Raw genomic sequence first — 22,622 nt, 5'->3', positions numbered from 1 at the left:
CTATTTGGCAGTTTTTTGTTTCCATGTTATTTTTCTTTCAAACATAGCTAATACTGTTAATACTGTTTGCTTTTTGCTGTTTCTAGCCTTTGTTCCCAACTAGTTTCATGAATCCAATCTGTGTTTTTTATTTGGGGATCATACCCAGAAGTTTTCAGAGTTTATTCCTACCCCTATGTTCTGGATCACCGCTAGAGGTGCTTGAGGAGTTTTGTACAATGCTGGGGGATTGAATCAATGTTTTCCATTCATTTTAATATATTCTTCTTTTACATAATTATTCTTAAACAATTTTAAGAATAAATTTTGTCAGAAGCTCCTTATTTTCTCACATATCCATTAAAAATTTTAAAAATTTCAACAGCAACCATTTTTGTCTGCCTGACTTCAGAAGGTAGTCTCCCAATTACACTATCTACTTCTTAAATATCTCGGCTTATTTTCATTATAAATACTATTTTTCCAGATATTCGTAACAACACATTATTCATGAGTGTCTCCTGCTCAGAGCCTTAATGGCACTATATTATTTAAACTAGATATATTTCAAATGCGTCACTGGGGAATCCAAGGAGCATTGACTGTTGGGCCCATCTAATTTTCCAAATGTGTGCCCAGTTCCTTACTCTGTGTCTTAATTTTAACGACTCAGCTTCTCCTGAAAAATGGCCTGTACTTCTTAGTTCAGTTGCCTTTGCTCTGGGCTGGTCTCCTGCTAAAAATCCCTTTATCGTGTGTCTACCCAAAGCCCAAGTGGTCATTCCATTTATTTATTTATTTTTACTTCATTTAAATTCAACGGTTTACAAAGTTGTTCATAACACAGTTACTATAAGCATTCAATGTTCCAATCCCAATCCCACTATGCGAATGATTTTCCCTCCACCAAGTCCCCATTTTCCCAACCATCTCCCGGAGACCTGACCCTTTTGCAGAGAGACAATAAACCAACATAAATGGTCTTCTTCCTTCTAACTCCTTCAAGTCTCCTTGATTTTTGAAGACCAACTGAATTCATTTGAATCAGTTCTTATATTTTCATTACATTTAATTTTAATTGTATTTGTTTGTGGGGGCCACCCCTGGTAGTACTCAGGGCTTACACTGGCTCTGTGCTCAGGGATTCAGGGATCACTCTTGGTGGTGCCCTGGGGGTTGTATGTGGTACCATGGCTGGCCACATACAAGACAAGCATTCTACCCTCCCTACTGTTTCTCTGACTCTGTATTTTACTTGTCAACTTTATATTGTGATATTATTCTAAAAATCTCAGTAAAATTTAAGTAAATTAAACAGAAATTACACTGCTTCTGTATTTCTTTTCCAGAATGTTCAATTTGGTGTTAGAAATGCAAATACGAAAGCAGAAAACAAACTGCTTTTTTTATTAGCAAAATAAACAGGCTGGTGTACAAGCTTTTTGTGCATATATGGGTTCAATTCCTAGTACAGCACTGAACCTAGCCCTTCCAGGAGTTGTCTCCAAGAAATAAGATAAGAGTAGCTACTGAGTACTGCCAGATGTGGCCCATCAAAATAGCTTGCTAATCAAATAAGTAATAAGCGTGAGAATTGATGGTAAACTGTTACTAATACAGATCCAATGATTTTATATAAATAAATAATTATGAATAATTTGAGTGCTTTTAATTGAATCACTTGTATCACTTGTCATTTCGTTGATCTTCGATTTGCTCGAGCGGGCACCAGTAATGTCTCCATTCATCCCCGTTGCTTGCTAGTCTAGCCCAATGGTATCTGCTTGATCCAGGAATGCAAAGAGCCTCAAACCATTCATTCAGGGTTTTGACAAAGAAGTCTGACCATCTCGTAGGTGGGCGGCCACACAGTCTTTTGATGTCCTGTGAAATCCAGTCTGTAACAGCTCTAGTCCAGCGGTTGTCTCTAAATTGCATTATGTGTCTGGCCCATCTGATTTTCGATGCTTTGGCAAGTGAGACAGCATCCCTGATTTTTGATTGTTGATGGAGGTCGGAAGTCTGGATTTCTTCTCTCACTTGAATTAAATGTGATATTCCAAGCATAGCTCTGTCAATTCCTCTTTCGGATACCCGATTAGCGTTCTCATCCTGTTTTTGTAGGACCCTGGTCTCTGAGGTGTATGTTAGTGCAGGAAGAATTAATTAGGCGTATGTTAGTGCAGGATCACACAATTTAATTGAACAAGTATCACACTTATTCTTCACAGCAGTCCTAGAAGGTGCTCAGGATTATTCCGATTATTGCTGATTTAAGCTATGGAAAAAGCAGTTTGAAAGGATTATGTCAGTTCTCAAAGGCCATGCAACTGTTAAGGAATGCATTAATGATAAAGACTGGTCTTTGAATATTTGCCAATATGTCACACTACTTTTCATAATTAGTTTAACATGAATACAGAGAAAATAATACAAACTTGTAGGTAATTTAGTTTATCCTTTTCATCTAAAATGTGTAGCAAGTTTGATTTTAATAAGTCTAATATTAATAACTTGCAAGGATATTTTGCATATGTGTTATATATAGTAATGCAGGCAAAGAAAGCCTAATAATTACTGACTAATTTTTAGGAAACTTAATGGGAATAAAATGTTCAAAAGCATTTAACACCTCAGTACTATATTTTATGGTAGGTTTCAGACACCTGTTTACAAGTTGAATAATAGATTCCTAGGAGAGATTTATGGAAGCTTACAGGTAATACTTATGTTTCAGAAACCAGGCCTCAGAGAACATGGTTACAAATTAACTATATCTCCTGACAAGTGCTTAATTTCTTTCTTTCTTAAAAAGAGTGATTTCAACATCCTTGGCCTTCATTCTAGCTAATCTTTCAGGGAATCAAACATATATCCTCACTCTGATATAGAGAAATTTATATACAACTCTAATAAGTCATGGATCCAATTCTATCATCTAAGTATATTAAAGATACATTTATTTTTGTCTCAGCTTCTAATGAAATTAATTTTAATTCCAAATGAAAAGGCAGGATAAAACTGTAGGCCAGTGATGTTCAAATTTTAATATGCCTCAATAAGATTTTCCTGTGGATGTGGCAATTTAGGAAACCTACATCTTAGCAAACCCCTGTAGTCATTCTGGGGCAAGAAAGAAATTCATGTCTGCATTTTGAAAATCACTCCTTTGTTTTTCTCTAATTCACCTTCCTTACTTTGCAGATAAGGTAGAGACGTGAAATGGTCAATGCAGACACACTAGCAGGAAGATTTCTTAATAAAGGATAGGTCTCCTGGCTGTTGGTTAGTTAAACCACTGACTCTTACATCTTATCTCATTTAATCTTCTTTGTTAGTTTGTTTACCTGGGGGGGCACACTTAACAATGCTGTGGGGTCTCTCCTGGCTCTGCACTCAGGAATTAAATTAGTCTTAGTGGTGCCTGGGGGACCATATGGGTTGCCTGAGATCGAACTGGGTTTTCTGTGTGCTACATAAATGCCCACCCACTGTACTATCTCACCAGCCCCCATATCTTGTTTTGTCTTGTGAAAAAATCCCTTTGAAGGATCTAAACATAGAATGATTTTAAGCCGAGCATACATTTGGGTCAATCTCAGATTTTCCATTGCTGAGTTTTGATGTTCTGTTTCTCAATGCTTAAATAAACAATGAATGTTTACCTCCCTTTGCCCGTCAATCAACTTTCAACAAATAAGAGGATCATTACATTTGATCATATAATATATATGCATATATACATATATAGGCCATGATGAATAACCAGTGAGAGTGTAACTATCTTCCTTTATTGGAATCTCAGTATTCAGACTAAATGGGGGGTAGATAAAATTTCAGGGAAGTGGTTGGAGAGAGAATTAGTTTTCTAAGTTTTATTTTACATACAGATCAAAACTAAAGTGTATAAACATGGAAGACTGGAGATATATTAGGTAGGAAAGGCGGATAAAAAACTAAAACTGGGGATTCCTTTTCCTTTCTTCACTGACATGTCCCCAATTTGGGTGTCACAAATAGTTGAAAAGTTTGATTAATTTTGTTCCATATTCACTTAAAACAAACAAAAACCTGAATCCCATTTTGATTTAGAGAGCTGCTACTTTAATATTAATTTATTGCTTTCCTTCTTTGTTCAAAATAATCTCCTGTTTTTTTGAATTTTAGCATTATTTTCTGTCTTGCTTTATTTTCTTTCCCCTTCTTTTTAATAAATACCAATTCTTTACAAAGAGTTTGACACACACTGATTTAGGAGAGCAGAAATGTAAAGCAGGGTAGAATGATTGGACACTAGATACTTCATCTAAGACTTAATTGGTATCTCTAATTACTAACTACTCAACTCTTCATTATTCATGTATGGTTTACCCCTAGCTACATATTGGAACCTTGGGTTTCCGGTCACCAGTCTGCTGCGCAGACATATTTTCCTGCCATCAGTGCTTACTCAGGGAAGTCCAACTAATTTTAATACCAATCTAAGCACAAAATGTCATTAGGAAGGTAAATCTCCTGCCAAAAGAAGACATATAATATATTACAAAAGCAAATACAAACATTTTAAAATTCATTTGCTTGTTTTAGATTAGTTTTTTCTCTTGACACAGATTGCTCAGAACTGAATGGACAATGTTGGATTTGAAGAGCTTGTGGCATAAAGTTGTCAGTTTTATATTTCATTAGTGGCAAACTATTAGCATATGAATGTTTCAACCAAATGACACAGGGTATTTCCATTTCCTTAACTTCCCTTAAATTTCTCTTATTATAGATGTCCAGTGCCAAAGGACATTTATGGGATCCTTTATGGGATTGTAAGCAGGTATAGTCATACCTTCCAAGCACCAAATATATCCATTGCACACTGAAATATGTCTATTAAGCCTTCTGATTTTGCTTCCTTCTTACTTGTTGAAAAATGTTTCACTTCTTAGTGTCCAGATTGAACAGTTTATCATCTTTTGAATTGTAGGCTATATACTTAATCTACTCAGCTTTCCTAAGGCTCCCCATGGAGATGTTTTTTTCTTTGGAGGTTCACCTGCTCCTGTGAGTTTCAATCTCAGAAACCACAGCATTATTATTATTACAGTGTGTATTTACAACTTTCTATGCTCTAATAGTTTGCAATATGCAAGGAAGACACGGGGGTTGGATTGCCTTACTTTTCCTACTATTTCTAGAGCAGTCCTTAGTACATAGGATATGATAAATTTATGTTTATTTCTAAGAAGAGGAAGGAGAAGCAAATGAGAAAAGTATCTTCAAGAGAATTATTTTGTCATGAAAAGAATTTTCATGACATAGTGGAAATCTTACAATTGTATTATTTTCTGGAATTGGATTCCAATGTTTAAAGAATGGACAGTCTAGTTTGGAGAGTGTAAAATCAAGTTTCCTTATGGATTATTAGTTTCCTTATGGATTATTGAAATTAGAAGAGAATTTATAATCCTATGATTTTATTGATGTTTACACATTGGAGCAATAGTTAAGAGAATTAGCCACTTCTTTCTGTGAGACAGGAAAAAAAAAAGGTGTGTCACTAGGAAGTAAGAATCACTTGGTAAAAATCCACTAGAAACAGGAAACAGTTTATCCCATTACTTCCATTCAGTATGAGCTAAAGGATGAATGCCTTACACTTGATAAAAGTAGCACTTCAGGCATCATTCTCTGCCACCACCTTGCTCCCAAGAAAAACAACCTACAACTAAACCTGAAGAAGGAAGTCAAGAGAAGCAGAAGATACAGCTGAATAAAGTATACCTCAAACCACCCACATTCTATTATCTCTTTTGTATCTGCTCTTTCTACTCTGAATATTCTCATTACACTGGCTCACTGGCCTTTAGCTCTGATACTATTGCATTCTACCCCACATTTTGGTGACAGAATAAGAGATTACTGCAGAGACTGCTAACCAAGAGGAGGCAATTCCTTGTAGTTTGGGTCAATGACCTGATAGAGATCTTTGAAGCTTTGTACCATTGACAGGGTCCTGCATGTCTTTACTCCATCTTGAGTACATAAAGAGTCTCTACACTTGATCCTTCATAACAACTGACCTCTTAGGTTGTCTCTAATACAAAAGGCATATTGCATTTAGTTCAACTTTTTTTTTCCCAACAAGATTGTTTGTGTATACTCTTACTTAGGAGCTTCATATTTTGTTCAGTACCCAGGTAAGTTCCTGAAAGGTCCCCAGGAGTGGGGGAAGGAGCTGGAGTGGGGGCCGGTGGGTATCCACGAATAGACACTGCATTTCACAGAAGAATCATTAAGCTGGAATTGATTGAAATATTTTTAAGTGAGGCAAGTGGTGTTAGTAAATCATCCTCCACACATGTTCTTTCTCAATTTAAATATAGTAAATTGGTCATAGATAGTAATTGAAAGCATGAAAATCACATTTGTTTAAATATACAAAGATACTTATTTTAGCCAACATACTGAATTAATTATGAGAGTTTTATTTTTCAAGAAATAAATTATTTTTTAGAGACAAACTAAACATTATAACATAAAAATTCATGGAAGCTTACTGAGTTTTTTCAGACCACAGTATTATCTAAATAGCACTATGTTGGTATGACATCTTTTTTTGTAATCCCAGGAGAAAGATAAAGTATTAAGCAAATATTGACTATGTGTTCTGAATCTTAGAACAAACAAGATAGATATGGGGAAAAATCCCACAAAAACCCAAACTCAGGGTGTTATGTTTTGACAGATTTATTGGTTGGTTAAAACTACATTGTATCATTTGCTCTGATTAACAACTTATTTCTGTTGATTTCTTATGTGGGACAGCAGGTAACCCAAATACTATTTTTCTTTGAATAAATCTAAGGTTCTAAAGTTGGAGCAAAAAAAAGACCAATATTTTGATTAAAATAAGGGCAGCATACTTTATCTTACTAAATACTCAAACTCACATTTTGTTAAAGACTTCTTATATCATTTTGACCAAGCAGTTTTCATTATTTCCAAGGTTTTTAGAAAATGCAATTTATAGAAGATACATGAATTCAAAAGATCATGCTCCTGTATCAGTCATTAACTATCAATGGTGTGTTACTATTAGATATAAGTCACATGTATATTACTATTTGGCATGGACATATTAATATTTTTAATATTCCGGAATCAGTAAAGATACGTGTTAAGTGTATGCTTTGTAAACTGGAAACCCAGTTTCAGTCTCTGAGAGCTATTAGTCCCCTGATCACTACTGGCAGAGTAAGACAGAATAAGAGATTCCTGAAGTAGCTGGAAGTAGCCCCATCCAGAACCACTTAATGTAACTCCCAAATCAAAATGAACAAAATCCTCAAAGACAGAATTACTTAAACATATACTTTCTGCCATTAAACTATTTGTTCTATCAACTATCAGAAGACTAAATGAGACTTTCGATATCCCTCAGTTGTCCCTGTCTTACACCTAGATACTTTGGCTCTATAAATTTACAGTGAAAAGAGAGTATTGTATACCCACAACAGCAGGATATGCTAATATAAAACACAGATCAGATGCAGAGGACTGCAAAAGACGGTTTAATAGTCAACATATTTGAACACTTAATAAGTTCTATTAGACACAAGGATTTCAAAACCTGCCAAAACTACATTGCTAATGCTTCTGTAATAAAAGAAGAATAGCACGGTGGCAGGAAAGAGTGAAAAGTTTTATAACTGCCTGTATCCCAATAGGTTCTTCCTCAGTTATAAAAAGCCGCCTATACTTTGGAACTGGCCCAATAGCTCTTGTCCCTGATTCAGTAATTTTAATATCTAATTCTTAATGCAATATGGTGGAAGTTTACTCCTGTTATGAAGGAGGCTATTGCTGAACTCTTGGAATGGACAAACATTATTCACATCTGCAATGAACATTTTTTTATACCTACTCTAAATCATGATATCAATTCCTACTTTAAGTCAAGGTATTTAAAAGTCATATCTATTTAGATCAAGTAAGTTACTAATGTTGTACAATACTTAGCATTGGTGATTTACCAGTTTGGAATAGTGATATTATATGTATTCAAAGATAAAAAACCTTCCAAAACTCTCTAAAGGTTTTAAGGAAGTTAACACTCTAGCAAAAGAAATGATAGAGACCCAACAGGATTACAAATTAGTGAAGAAGTTGAAGAAGAATGAGAAATGCATGGAAGCCAGCCAGAGATCTGAAGTCAGAGAACTGAAAGATCAAATAATTTTTCTGAGAGGGAAAAAAGTAGAGTTGAAAGGTTAAATAAAAACAGAAAATTCATTCTTGTGAAATATATATATATATATGAGAGAGAGGGTTAGCAGAGAAAAGTAGTATATTCTAAATTATTTTCCCTGATGCCAAGGAAATATATGAAGCAAATTCCTAACTTTTGAGTATTTTATGAACAAGTGTGTAGTTAGATTTAGGAAAGTTGCATAAAAAAGAAATGATAGTTCATAGGTTCACAGTTTGAAGGACTATATCAGACCCATTAAAAATGCGTCTTGGAAGAAATTAACATTTCCAACTTTGTCCCCAAAGCAGATGAATTAGGCTCCAGGGGTAAGAGGTTTTAATGTGAATAGGTCTCCTCTGAGGATTATGATTTCTTCTGTAGCTTAGCATCATTGTTCTCCATTGGTAATTTACAAGTCTAAGGAAAGATTAGAGCAGATGTCTGAGAGTTAAAAAATAAAATAAAGTAAAATTTTAAAAAGGTCAGGTCTGTAAGACTCTCTTCCTCCTACATTGGAAGAAGCTCTTTAACAGGAAAGGGTTCATATTTATCTGGGACCAATCCCTGCTTCATAGCTCAAAGTGCCCCAGGCATGAAGAAATGTAAAGTAATGAACAGGATAAGAAAGTGGAAGAGGGCTTACTCCCATGAAAGGGAGGAGTTTTCCAAGTTGGTAGACAAAGTGATAACATATAATATATCCCAGAAGGAAATTTCCGTGTTTCTGAATAGATTTCAGATATGTTATCCTAAATCAGAACATCGTGGTAATGGGGACTCAAAGCAGGTGGGCAGGTGAGGCTGGAAGCTGTTCCAGTGTTTAGGCCAGAGGAGCGATGAAGGGGCCCCCTTGGGTGCTGTTTCTCAAGTCCTACTGAGTCCCCCGCAAGGGACTAAACTCTAGAGAGCTGGGAGAGGGGTTTGGTGATGATGGTACCACCATAGAACTGGTGCATTGAAACCCTGGGGGAACTGAGCAGAGCCACCATGGTAAGAACATCTTTGGGGAGTGGGGAGTTCCCGCCCTGGAGAGGACTCTTTCTTTTCTTTTCTTTTCTTTTCTTTTCTTTTCTTTTCTTTTCTTTTCTTTTCTTTTCTTTTCTTTTCTTTTCTTTTCTTTTCTTTTCTTTTCTTTTCTTTTCTTTTCTTTTCTTTTCTTTTCTTTTCTTTTTTTTTGCAATGTCAGTGCTTCATCCCCCAGGCAAAGAATAGGAAGGCACAGAAGAACCAGGAGCCTGGCTTCCTTCCTCCAGGAAGGAAGTTGCAGAGTCACAGAGGGAGGGTTTCCGAGGTGCCTGCCATGCCTTCCTGTCGCTCAGCGCCAAGCAGAATCTGATTATAGTCTCAGCGCAGCAATTTTGTCCTCTGAGCCCCCTGCTGCCACCACTTTCCAACTGCCCCCCTTCTCGGTGAAGACAGAGAAAGAAAAAAAAAGCGGCAACAACATGCAAAACTATACCCTGAACGGCTATTAGTTCTGTGTGCCCACCACTACCCCTCTCCTACCCTTTGCTTTATTTGCTAGACCAAACCTGAGATGGGCGGCTCTCTTCCCAGCCCTTGAAAGTTAGCTTGCTCCCAGATCTGGGACTAAAATGCAGGAGACAATACCATCCCGCGGTCAGATTAGTCTCCAAGCACACAGACACACAGACACACACACACACACACACAGACACACACACACACACACACATTCAAAGTCAAATCAAGCTGGAGGTGATGCTCTTGTTTTATGCTACCTCATCCGCCCCCATTCCCCACACCCCTTTGCTTACTTCCTTGACCATATAGAAGCCCATGCATGTGCCCGGTTTTGAGATGCTACCGAGTCCTGAGATCACACTGGTCTCTGTTTTGCAACAGTGTTTTCAATAAGTGTCTCTCCTTAAGCTGGAACGCGCGGTGGTGGTTGCCTGGCGTTAGGTGTGCTGCCAAGCGTGATCTCAGGTGAGTCCAGGTCTCTCACTTAAGAGAAGGAACGTGGAGCTGGGCGCACACTCCTTCTTTGGGGGAAAGGCCAGGGAGGAGGCTGCGAAACGCCCAGTTTGAACTTGAACTTCAACTTTCCCAAGGAGAATGGAATTTCTAAAGGAGGAGGTTCGGGACTGGGACTTGCGCTGCAGGGGCCACTGGCTGGGCAAGGGAATGACCCTTTGGGAAACACAGTTTTGATGGATGCAAGCCAGGGAAGAGGGTTTGTGTGTCTGTGTGTGTGTCTGCGTGTGTCTGTGTGTGTGCGCGCGCGTGTGAGTGAGAGAGAGAAACGCTTTGGGAGTGGGGGGCAAGAGGAGGCGGGCAAGGGAGGAGCACCAGGAGGGAGGGCTGGCAAACGCGAGGGGACACAGGAGGAAGGTGCGTGAAGAATCCCTCGAAGCAGCGCTCCGGTGAGAAATCAGGAGGCGGGACAGGGGCCGGGGTGGTCGCCGAGGCCCCTCGCCCCGAGGTCGCGGCGGCGGGACCCCGGCAGCTGCAGCAGAGGCAGCCGCGAGCGGGATGGAGTTAGGACCGCTCGGAGCGCGCAGGTCTCGAGGTGGTCCACGCTGTGCCACCCTCCCACTTGCTGCCAGTCGCCGAAGACCAGCTTCGAAGTGAGGCGCCGGTGCCATCCCTCCGCGGGCAGCGCGCGTCCCCCTGCAGCCCGCGCGCACTCCCCGGCCTCGGGCGCGCCCCTAAGTTTCGCGGGGCGCTCGCTGGCCGGGTGGGGGCGGGGAGCCCAGCCTGGCGGGCCATGCACGCCGCGGCGGTCGCGCTCGGAGCTCCGCGCAGTGACAGCTCTGACTCGAGCGCAGGGACGCGCACGGGGAGCCCAGGCGACGCCAGGACGAGCGGCTCCGCGGGGCGCCGGGGCTAACGGTCCCCAGGCTGCCCTGGACCGAGCCCCGCGTCTCCCTCCCGCAACACAGTGACGGCGGCGCCCCACCGGCTCAAGCAGCACGGCCGCCGCGTCTGAATTCCCGGGCATCCAGAGGGGGCCTCGTCCTGCAGCTTAGGGACGCTAGGAAAAAAAAAATTAAAAGAGAAAAAGAAAAAAAAAAACAACGAAGAAAAGAAAAAGGGAGAGAGGAAAAATAGACGCGGAGGCGTGGTGGGGGCGTCAGTAAAAGTTTGGGGCGCGAGGCGGCGGCGGCGGCGGCGGCGGGGAAGGCGCGGCGCGCCGGCCCGGGGATGGGCAGGAGGCGGCCGCTCCGCTATTAATCTCCAGGTTCGGAGGGAGCCGCACCTTCCCTCCGCTCCGCCTCCGCCCACCCCGTCCTCCCGCTCGCACCTGCCCGAGGCACGGACCCTCGCCGCTGCGAAGAGGACGTCCCCGCCAAACAAGTCCCCGCGGGCGCGGGCTCCGAGGGGTGACGCGCGCGGGGCTCCCCGCAGCCCCCGGCCGGCGGCGAAGGTAATTTGGGGCGGGGCGGGCGGGCGCGGGGTCCGCGGGGTCCTCTCCCGAGGTGGGCGGGCGGGCGCTCGCGGGACCCCCGGGGCTGCGGCGGTGGCTCCACATACCCCCGAGCGCCGGCGCTCTCCCACCCACCCACCCACCCGCGCCCGGGCCAGGGGCCACCCACCCGTGGCACCCCCTCCGTCGCGATCGCGCGCCCCGCCCGGGCCCCTCTCCCCGCCTCCCTCGGGGGGGCGTCCCCTCGCGCTCCCCCTGCCCCCCGCCGGCTGGAGGGAGGTTCCGGGTGGGCGAGGAACTTTGCGAAGCGCCCGCGGGAGGCGGCGCGCGGAGCCGGGGCGCGCGCCCCGCCGCACACGCTCACACCCGCGCGCCCACGGGTCTCCTTCCCCGGGGTGCACCCCGGGAGGGCTGCGGCTCCCGACACCCCCTCCCCGGCCAGACGCTGCGTCCCCCGGGCCCGATGCGGCGCCCCCCGGCCCGACTCGGCGCCCCCGGGATGCGCGGGTGGTGCCCGGAGCGCTGGCCCGGGGCGCACCCGGCCACGCGCGATGCGACCGGACGGTCCTTCTGCCAACTGCGCTTTGGCCGATTGTCACGGTCCGGCAGGGGCGAGGGATGGCGGGGAACTCGCCCCCCTGGTACGCCCCGGCGGAGCCGGTGGGCCACGCGAGGGGCGTTTGAAGTTCCCCTCCTGGATAGGTGCAAAATTAAGGGGTCGGCCGCCGGCGCTGCGTGGCCGGGGAGCGGACGGAGGAAGGCGAGGCTGGGAGACCGGGGAGGGGGTGTCGGGAATCATTTTCTCAGACCCTTTGCATTCTATCAGTTGGCGGCTAGATTGTGCTAGGGACGCTGAATTGCTCCCCGTATGGATCTGTGGATATCTGTATCTAGTCCAAATAATTCTGAATATTCCTGGGCCCCCAAATAACCAATTAAGTGATTCCTATACGGGGAAACTTGTATACAAAAAGAAACCGCGCCCTCTGCTGTTGGTTTCAGCAACCACACCGGGGACTTTTCCCTCGCCCCCGTTGTCACCCGGGGCCGCCGAGAGCCACTTAGGAAGATGTCATTGGCCCGGCCAGGGAGGAGCATTCTTAGCGGGGACTCCAAAGCAACTTTATTGGGGAAAGTCACAGGTTGCGTCCCCAGCCTCTCCTCGGGAGGAGAGTTCCAGAGAGCAGAGCCCGTGGATTCCCACCTCCTACCCTCCTCGCTTTCCCAGCATTCGGGGTGGAACCACTCCTGTTATCTTAACTGCTTGTCATGTCTTTGGAATGGAAAATTCTGAGTAAGATGCAGAATTCCACCAAACATATGGTGGATCTGGCAGTAGATAAACTCTCGAAATAAGGCCCTATTTTATGACTTGGAAACACTGGAAGTTTTCATATCTAAAAGAAATAAGAAAAGTGATCAAGAAGTTCGTCCAACAAAATCATTTGTTCAGGTATATTTACTGGTTAAGCTTGTAAGAAAAAGTTCTCCACCGATTCTTTCTGTTTCTAGGAGGAGCAACCAATGCTTTTAAAATCTGTGGCGCCCTGGGGAAACATCTCTAAAATATGTAAAATTAATAGCAGGTTTTGGTCTCATGATTCCCAAACTCTGTCATTTGGACTTATTTACCCCCCAACACACACCTCCTCAACCCCCTTCTCTTTGGAGAAATGGATCTTTGCATATGGTCCAGCACGGAAAGGGGGAAAATGCATCAAGTGTTTCACATATGTTTTCCATCTTACATGCATGAAGAATACATGCTTATGTATACATACATATACAAATATATGTGCATCCTAGATACTGAATATGACATCTGTTCACAACTAAAGACTCACGTGAAGGCATGCATAACTCATCTATTTGGTTACCAATTTGGTGATGCTTTATATCGTGAAATTTAAAAGGGATAATCCTAAAATGTTGTAGCAAAACCAGTAAATATCGCTGTATTTTTCCCCCTCTTAAGATTTTTGTTTTGGCAGCTTTCACGGGGCCTGTGTATTAAAATGATTTAGACTAGCTCTTTTTTGAGGACATTAATATATTTTGGAATTTCCTTTTGTGTGCCATTAGTGCTTCCATTATAATTCTTTTAAAAAACAACTCAAGTAATGTTAAAAATTAAAATAGTTTTAAATGTGATGATTTCTAAGTGTTGTAAAGATTTGGAGAGAGGTTTTGAGTTAACAAACCACCAAGTTGTTTGGAAAGAAAGAAAATTACATACAACTCTGAAAATCAGTGGTACTTAAATGTTTTTCTAAGTAATATTATAGGTAGGTATTATAGGTCACCAAACAATGTACCCAAAATAATTCTATTTCTAGAATCCAGAGTTTTGTTCTACAACTTTAGGTGGGTGTAGATTTTCTAAGACGTGTGTTCAAAACCATGGCTATGAACTTTCTGCATGAAAATGAAGATTTGTTGTTCTATGGTAATAAAACATGGATTTTTTCTAGGTTTAACTGATTCTGATATAATTTTATGTACCATTTTATCCTCGAATTTGCTGCAAAATATAACTCTCTAATTTCTCTAATTATTCTTCTCTTGGTGAAAAGAAATCTTTCAAAAACTAAGGTGTGCAATCTGGTTTTATTAAGCATCTCGTGATAGGCAGTTACTCATAATACCCAATCAAGGATGAGTAAAACATGCCAATAATATTGCAGTACATTTGGAATTTCTTATATTTTGAGAGACAGTTAACAAAAGAATAGAAGTAAATGGTTCTCATTCAGATGACTAGAAAAAGCTTTATTTCCAACAAATAGATGCACGCAGAGAGCATTCAATGTATGTTAAATATCTCATCTAGTCAATGTCATTATGACAGTTCTAGAAGATACTAATTTTGATAGATTATGGAATTTGTATATATCTATGTTTTTTTCACCTGATGGATGAAATATGATTATAGTCAGTGTTCTCTTTGTTTCATCCCATTCAGAAACATGCATATTTATAAAATTCTTAATGTCTATGAGGAATGAGTCAATAGTTGTCTATTTCAGGTACCTCTGGAGAGCTGAGTATTTATGGACTAAATAGCCTGCCCTCACCCCCACCTCCTAGGGAGATTATATGATAAAGATGAATACCAAAAATGAGCTAGAGTTCCTGGATTTGCTGTCAATGTTTCCCTCTCAAACTGATGAAATTGCTGGTTGATTTTAGACTATCATTGTCTGTAATTGTAATCATTACCTTCATATAATATTTTGGGAGGCTTCCTTTCGGCTGAAATCAAAGTCCTCTGGAATTCCTCCTGCAAAATGAATCCAAGGTGAAGGGATTCAAACTGCAGAATCTGGGAAAAAGGAGCCATGTATGCAAAGCTGTTTTATAGCCAATTTTAGTTTAGATCAATAATGTCTATCAGTTGGGAAAATATAAAACAATTTTGTATTTTTACATTGGCTCCACCAATTTATACACGGGTTAATATCTATAGAGTACTCATCTTAATGCATATATATGTATATATACACATATAATCAAAGGGGACATAACTTCTCTATATTTTTGGACACAGGTAAAGCTGATAGCTTTATTTATAGTGACATCTAGGGTTCAAAAATGAAGAGCTAGATCTTGAACTTCCTGAAGGCCTTCTAAAGCTGCTTACATTAGGTAATAATGAATACTTGTGACAAATTCAAAGACCACATTACCTGGCAATTTGTTTGGTTATGGGCCAGAAGATATTGGTTGAGTACATTAAATCCCCAAGTATGTCATGGACTGCTCTTTTTGTAATCAGGTTGTCCAACTACTTGCTGGGATAATCTAGCTTTTAAGAAGCTATCGATAATCTTAACCTGATTGAGAGCATAGCTGGATGCTATGGGAATCAGTGCTCTCAGGGAATAGGGGTCAAAGCGTACCTTATATTCATTGTTTTTCATCATTTAATTTTCTTGGAAAACATCTTAAGTTACACCTGGAAAAATTAGTGATTTTGATAGAGGCTTCCTTGAAGGTGTCATGTGTCATAGAAGTTCCTAGATTTTGTTCCTCAGTAATTTTAAATTAAGAGGGATTTCCCTGAAGTGTGTGTGACACTAAGAAGTAAGGAGGCCCTATATGAAGAATGTGTACTAAGTGACACTACAAATATAAAAATTAGATTGCATCAAATAGTTGAGTTAAAGGCCAGTTTTGTGACCCTCGGCTTCTGATCTGTAATCAGCCATGGTCAATACCTTTTCTGTGTGTCAATGGGAGCTCATTAAATCTAAATTCTGCAGACTAACTGAGCCATGCCATATTAGTGCTTGCCAAAGCTTGACATTTTTAATACATTAATAATATGTCTGTAATGTAATGGAAAACTATTAATCACAACTGGTTATGTGCCAGAAATTTAAGCTATAATTGGCTGCTTCTTGTCAAGAATGTCTGTCGCACAGTTGTGCAACTGCCTAATATTCAAATATCTTGCACTCCTCTGCATTTTTCCTTGTCAGCCTCTAAATTCGATCAATGGTGTAATCCACAACTCTGTGTAATGACCATCATTATAATTCTGATATTCTTTAATGAGAATTTGTTTTATTGGATTTTAGGAAATAGAAGTTTCCTATGTATGTATTATGATATATGTATCTGTATGCATATATATTTAGTGTATACAATTTAGCTATTTAGTATATACATACAGATATATGTCAGTATACTCATACTTTATGTTGCAATTGCAGTAAGGAAAATTATGGGATAAATTGCAGTAAGGAAAATTCCACTAGGGATAAATAGAAGAGTTCACCATTTTACGGTTAAAAATGTGAAAGTTAATCTCAGGAACCATTAAAATATTATCTTAGGGTCACATTTTATAAATAATATTTTAAAAATGAACTCATAATGCTAACTCAATTCAAACTCAGTGCAGTATGCTCGATGTCTTAAGAATAAACCTTTTCTTGATAAATAAGTTGCTATGTATTTGAAGTTACGAATTGAAAAAGTAAGAATAAATGAATTTATTACTACAAGTATTCTTGTAGTAATAAATTAGTAAAGACAGTTGAAAAATACATCCACAAAATGTAAACTTTTGTTATTTTAACACCTTTTTGAATTAAATTGACAAATTGTTGTATGTTTCTGGAAGTATCAATTTAAAATACTAATGAATCTGAAAAAAAAATACTGCAGAAGATTGTAGTAGTCAAAAATACTTTTTTCTCTGATTTTTCTTAGTTTTAAGATTTCAAAATATATTCAACATAGAAGAGTCTTTATATTATAAAGAAGACACAGATTCAAATCTGTAGTTTATACATGTTTAAACAAACTGCTAATTATTGCTTCATAGGAGCTCAAATATTCAACACTTTTCCTAATAGAAAATATCACAAATTGCAGCTGTATGATAACATTTTATGAATTGAATATAATGAAAATTGCACTTGCCTCCATAAAGCAATTATTATAAATTACTTTGCTATGGAAACACAATTCAACCATCTGTTGGCATTTCATAGTCTCTGTGGCTTGGTTCATTTTAAGATGGTGTATTATTTAAATATAGTGAATTCCTCTTATGAGATTGTTTAAGATAGTGAACTTCCATATTTAATCCCTTCGTGTGAATTCAAGTTTCAAAAGGAATTTTCTGAAACTCTAGGCTTTTTGGGTCCCTTTTTCCAATTGTGTAAAAAGTAGTTAATTATTGGGACTATAACAATATAAATCAATGAATTGAGACCAAATGCTCAACTTAAAAAAACCTGGATTCCAAATGTTGTTTGCTTAGGTTTGTGTGACAGTGACGTTAGTGTCAGTGATCACTAAGGAGAAAAGTTACCAGTGAGCCTCATCAATGGCTGCATCCATAGATATGTAGGCTACATTATCAGTTAACCCAAAATACTTTTAAACGGTAATTTTTATTTTCTCTCAAAATTAGTGCCATATTATTCTGCTTCATGGCCTGTTAACTCGCCCTCAGCTATTTTTATATGTGCATTTTAAATTGTGCGTTTTACTACAGAGCTTTTAGTTTTAAAGCAGCGTATAATATTTGCCTTTGGGACAAATTCTCTTCTTCTGTTAGAGAAAGTAACTGCAAATGCAGATGTAATGGCTATAAAAAGATATAAGAAAATAGAAAATTCTTTGGAAAGTAAAATTTGCCCCTTTGGTTCTGTTGTTGAATATTTTTTTTCAGAGAGCCAAGTTATCTTTATCACTATATGCAACTAAATAAAAACGCAAAATTCTCCCAATATAATGAGCAAACCTAAAGGATAGACTTGTGCCAACAATGCTGTTTTTTTTTTCTTCAGCTGACAAAAACTAAGAACTATACAAGGAACTTGGAGATTTGAGGGGTCTTTTGCCAAGATACAAAAGGCATACAAGTAGTTGTCACTTCTTTCTTTGTCATTGTTATAAAAGAACTCATTTCCCCCATTGTTCTTCTGAAAGATTTTCCAGCATTGCAATGTATGAGAAACGTTTAAATCTGGCCGCCTGCTCTCAGTTTTGTTAAGATGGAAATATAATTTTTGAAGCAAAACCCTGTAACTCACCTGGAACACACACACATCTGTCTTTGTTAGGGAAGAGTTAAACCCTTCACAGCGAAATTCTCTCCGCTGTGAATGATTTCTGTGGTTTGCTCATTCTAGCAAAGCAGCCAAGTAAAGGTTATCCATATTACACCAATTTGCTTTTTATTGCATCAAACCTCCCAAATGTCAACATATCATACATTTTGTAATGCATTGATTCTGGGACAATAACTCTTACTCTTATTCTTTCTAAAAGGGTGTTGGTGCCAGAAGAAAAGAATGATTGATGGGAAACAGACACCGGGCTACAGACACTCATCCTTTTGCTTCAGAGACTGATATCTCAATGCTTCTCAGCATCCCTCCTAAGCCGTGAAAGTCGAGGATCACCCAGGGTTATCGGATCTACAACGGAGAGCCATCATTTTGCAAAATCATTATCTGCTACTGGACACCTTTTACAAACGCATACTAGACTTGAGCCGAATAGATATGTTCTAGGACAACAACAACAAAAAGCTGCAAGTTGTTAATGTAAAACACAAAAGAATGCTAGGCTTCCACCAAAGTCCTCACTATTCCTGAACACAGACACAGTATCATAACCCTTCATTTATAGTTGTGGAGTCTTTTTTGAGGTCTCATCCTTTAAAAAAAAGATAGACAGACCTACCTACATATATAGACATATATGTATATATGAAATAGACACAGACACAGACAAGCAAATCCTGCTTTAGTTTCCGTAAGGACTGCCAAGAATTTAGAGATGTATTTGTCAAGATTCCTGTCAATCCATGCCCTTTGGGTTACAGTGTCCTCGGTGATGCAGCCCTACCCACTGGTGTGGGGACATTATGATGTGTGTAAGACTCAGATCTACACGGAAGAAGGGAAAGTTTGGGATTACATGGCCTGTCAGCCGGAATCCACGGACATGACAAAGTACCTGAAAGTGAAACTGGATCCCCCAGACATTACCTGTGGAGACCCTCCTGAGACCTTCTGTGCAATGGTGAGGCAATCCTTTTAGACAGGCTAAGTGGAAAGGGGTTGTGTCATATATGCACGTACATTTGGGTGTGTGCTCCAGTCTTTGACTCTGCCCCTGGATGCGTGTAAAACTGGGCTCAGGCAATGAGCTGCATCTGCAGGTGGTAGATTCATACTAACTTGTTAGCTTCGCTCTCACCGGAGCCTTGCATGATCTGGACTCCCAATTTTCACAGTGTGATTGATGCTCTGAAATTGACCTTCTGCTTTCCTGAAAGCCAAAGGTTTCTCTAAGACAGGTGCATTGTATATAAATTACACAACAACAAGTCGAACAGAAGGTTACATTTCCAATCGGAGATGGGGACTGTGATTAGGATGTATGTGTTAGGGCAGGGATACAATCTGGTGTAAGCCTAGTTAAAAGAAATACAAAGGAGTTTTTACACATATATTTGTGTGTGTGTTTGTGTGTGTATGTGTGTGTGTAGTTCCAAGTTCTGAAGCTCAAAGTTAGATGGTTAGATTTTATAATTTTGACCTTGTAATTTGAAAATTGGTGGTTAAGGGGCTAATGAGAAGACAGGCAGAGGAGGAGAAACTGACTGACACCTCATGATAAACTTTTTTCCAGAGAAATCTTATTTCTGCCAGGTGTGCAGGGGTGGATAAGGGAAGTTTCTAGAGAGTGCTGAGGAGCTGCCAGGGATCCCCCCTGGTGTGACTGTGCAGGCCTGCTATGCTGTGTCTAGCCGTGGGCCCAGGAGCTGCTGTGTTATGCCTGTTGCTGCTTGGGGTGCTGCAGGGCTACACTGGGCAGTGCCAGGGGGGCACACAGGTCCAGGGAAGGGACTCGCGTGTGTGAGGCTCGTGTCCAGCTCTTTGAGCTCTCTTCAGGCTCTCGGAAGCCTCTGACTTGTTGTTCTGGGTAACCCCTTGTTTTCAAGCGTCGCTGTTTTCTTCTACTGGCATTTTGGAGGTGAATGTTGAAATGGTGAAATCATATTTTCTGTAAAGTAATAAATCATGTTTGCGGTAAAGAGGGCACACAGGTTCAAAATCTATCCTTTTGATTAGCAAAGTAACTGAATTTATTGTTTTCATGATGCATGTATGTTTTTTCAGGGTGCAATGTTGAATAGGTAATGGTAAAATTGGAGTGTCATTTTGGGGTTGAAAGAGCAGAAATTATACTATTAGGATGAAAGCAAAGAGTTTAGTGATTAAAGTGTATGAGTCAATATGCTGAAGAACTCAGGTAACATAAACATAGGATTTTTTAAAAAAATATAGATGGCTATACTTGATACAGAAACTGTGGTTCCATTACTCTCCACTCTCCCATAACAGATGTAATCATATGGCAGATTTTAATAGTATTCTTACCTGACTTTATTATCTTGAACTTGGCCTGGCTTTTCACGATAGTGAAACTATTAATCAAAGGAGCATCTGCTGATAGTCCCCTGGTGAGTTAAATTAGCATAGGATCCTTTTAGACCTACCTCTATAGAAAAGGTTTTGTAACAGGAAACAATTTTGAGCAATAAAGAGTGTTTTCACCTAAAAGCTAAGGGCTTGCCATTTTTCAGAAGTGCCTCTGGGGACTGGTTTGAATTATAGTCTAAACCTGATTTTGTGGAAAGTGAGAAAAGGAGCTTGGCTATTAGGTGTCACTGTGACTAAAGTGCCCCCAAAGACTAAATATTTCAAAGGAAGGATCATCTCACTGGGAAACAGGTATGTGATTTGCAAAGAAGGTGTGTTTTAGAAATCACAGATTTCTAGAAGAGCTTATTCAGACCTATCAGTGAAACTGTAGTAGCTCTGTAAAAGAGCAAGGGCATCTGCTGGCTTTATACAAGATCTTCAATAATCTCCTATCAAAGATCAAGTTTAAGATCTTATTGCAAATCTGAGGTGAAAGTGCTGTTCAGTGGACAGGCTGCGTGTTAACTTCTACTCTTCTATGTCAGGGAGGCACTCTGGACCAGATCTCCGTCTTATCATTGTAACTATCATTGTTAGATGTTGCTTGTGCTGTGGGGGGCCATACCCAGCGGTGCATAGGGGTCCACAGCATGCTGGGTGTCAAACCCAGGGCCTTGTGCATGCAAGATGTCCCTGACTACAGACTCTTCATAGAATTCATAATATTCTAGCCCTGTATGTATGTTGGTTTGCATGTTTGGAGCAATATATCTCTTCTGGAATTAAAAAAAAAGTCATTTATGGAGTTCAAATAAAATAGCAATACATTCTGTTTCAGACACTCATTTCCCCTTGCCTCGGCCCTGTGTGAACTGTGTGATGTGTGAAGAAGGGGTCAAGGGCTCCTGATCTTGGCCTGTGGCAAGCAGATGCTTGCTCAGCACCATCCTGTCCATCATGATGAAGGGCATCATCAGGATCATGAGTGGGAAAAATCGCATTATAGAACTTCTCATGACCGCCTTTAACTAAGGTCTAAGGTCCCGGAACAACCAATTTCTACCAGACCACCGGCTAAGTGATGTGAGGCACCAAAGAAGAAGAAGGGGAATTAAAGTGGCATTCCTCCGCTCTTTCAGGTGCAGTGCCATCTATATGTTATGAATTCAAGAGGTGTCATTTCCAAGGCTGTATCCTGGTATGAGGCATAGGTCAGAAGCCCGGGTGGGTTTCAGCTCGTCGTGGGGCAGAGTTGTTTTTCAAGGCTGTATGTTAGCCATGTGAAATGCTACCCAGCAGTGCTTCATTTGGGCTACTTAATATGCATATGATTGGCGTAACAGAATTAATAATCTCCTGTAAATGCCTGCTTGGGCACAATTTGTATGCACAGCAAATACCAAGTTAATGATAGTGGCTAACTAATATAGTAACACTTCCTCTGAGCACTTTTGGGTTTTCCATCAAACTCTTTAGTGTAAGGGTTCCTGACACATGGCTGTAAAGCTGTCTCAGGAGGCTGTCACATCAAACCCGTTTAGGTGCTCCTTAGCCCAAGGTCTAATGGGAATCCATAAGGCCATTCATGTTATGACTTCCACATTCTCCCCTCCTTGACACACGCTTCCATCTCTTCGTCCTCAGAGTCATTATGGCCCATTACATCAGGGTAGCTGCCACAGAAGCACAAGCACTACTTAGCCCTTATATGTAAATGTTTTCTGCAAAACGCTTTCAGTAATCACCTGCTCAGCTAGTGACACCCCTATTAGCTGTGACCATAGCAGTTCTGACCACCGAGGGGACATTTGGCCAGAGAAATAGCCTGTAATTCTCAGGGCCAATTTATTTTGTATAAAGTTGAAGTTCTCTGGCAGTGTGCTGAGCCGATGTTATTGCTTAGCGCATTTGCCCCATTATCATATGCTGGTGAACATCCTTGAATGCTGGATTTACTCTAGACTGAAAATTTTAAGGGGGAAATGGGGCTGCATAATTATGTTCCCCAATATGTCTCTTTTTTTTTTTTTGCTTTTTGGGTCACACCCAGCGA

At 40.6% G+C, this 22,622-nt stretch overlaps 1 protein-coding gene across 11 annotated transcripts in view; it reads left to right on the top strand.

Annotated features, from left to right (window-relative positions):
- The first annotated feature begins 11,474 nt into the window (after positions 1-11,474).
- Positions 11,475-22,622, top strand: part of NTNG1 (netrin G1) — a 374,749-nt gene continuing 363,601 nt past the window's right edge. For all 11 annotated transcript variants that reach the window (XM_055146507.1, XM_055146506.1, XM_055146514.1 and 8 more), the window contains exons 1-2: positions 11,475-11,612; positions 18,402-19,160. In XM_055146507.1, coding sequence (XP_055002482.1) covers positions 18,915-19,160 — 246 coding nt within the window. In that variant the 5' untranslated portion in view covers positions 11,475-11,612; positions 18,402-18,914. The remainder of the gene's footprint in view (positions 11,613-18,401; positions 19,161-22,622) is intronic.

This window comes from Sorex araneus, chromosome 8, assembly GCF_027595985.1.
Source record: "Sorex araneus isolate mSorAra2 chromosome 8, mSorAra2.pri, whole genome shotgun sequence".
Classification (NCBI taxonomy): domain Eukaryota; kingdom Metazoa; phylum Chordata; class Mammalia; order Eulipotyphla; family Soricidae; genus Sorex; species Sorex araneus.
Note: the sequence above shows the minus strand (reverse complement) of the source record. Positions and strands in the feature narration are given on the sequence as shown.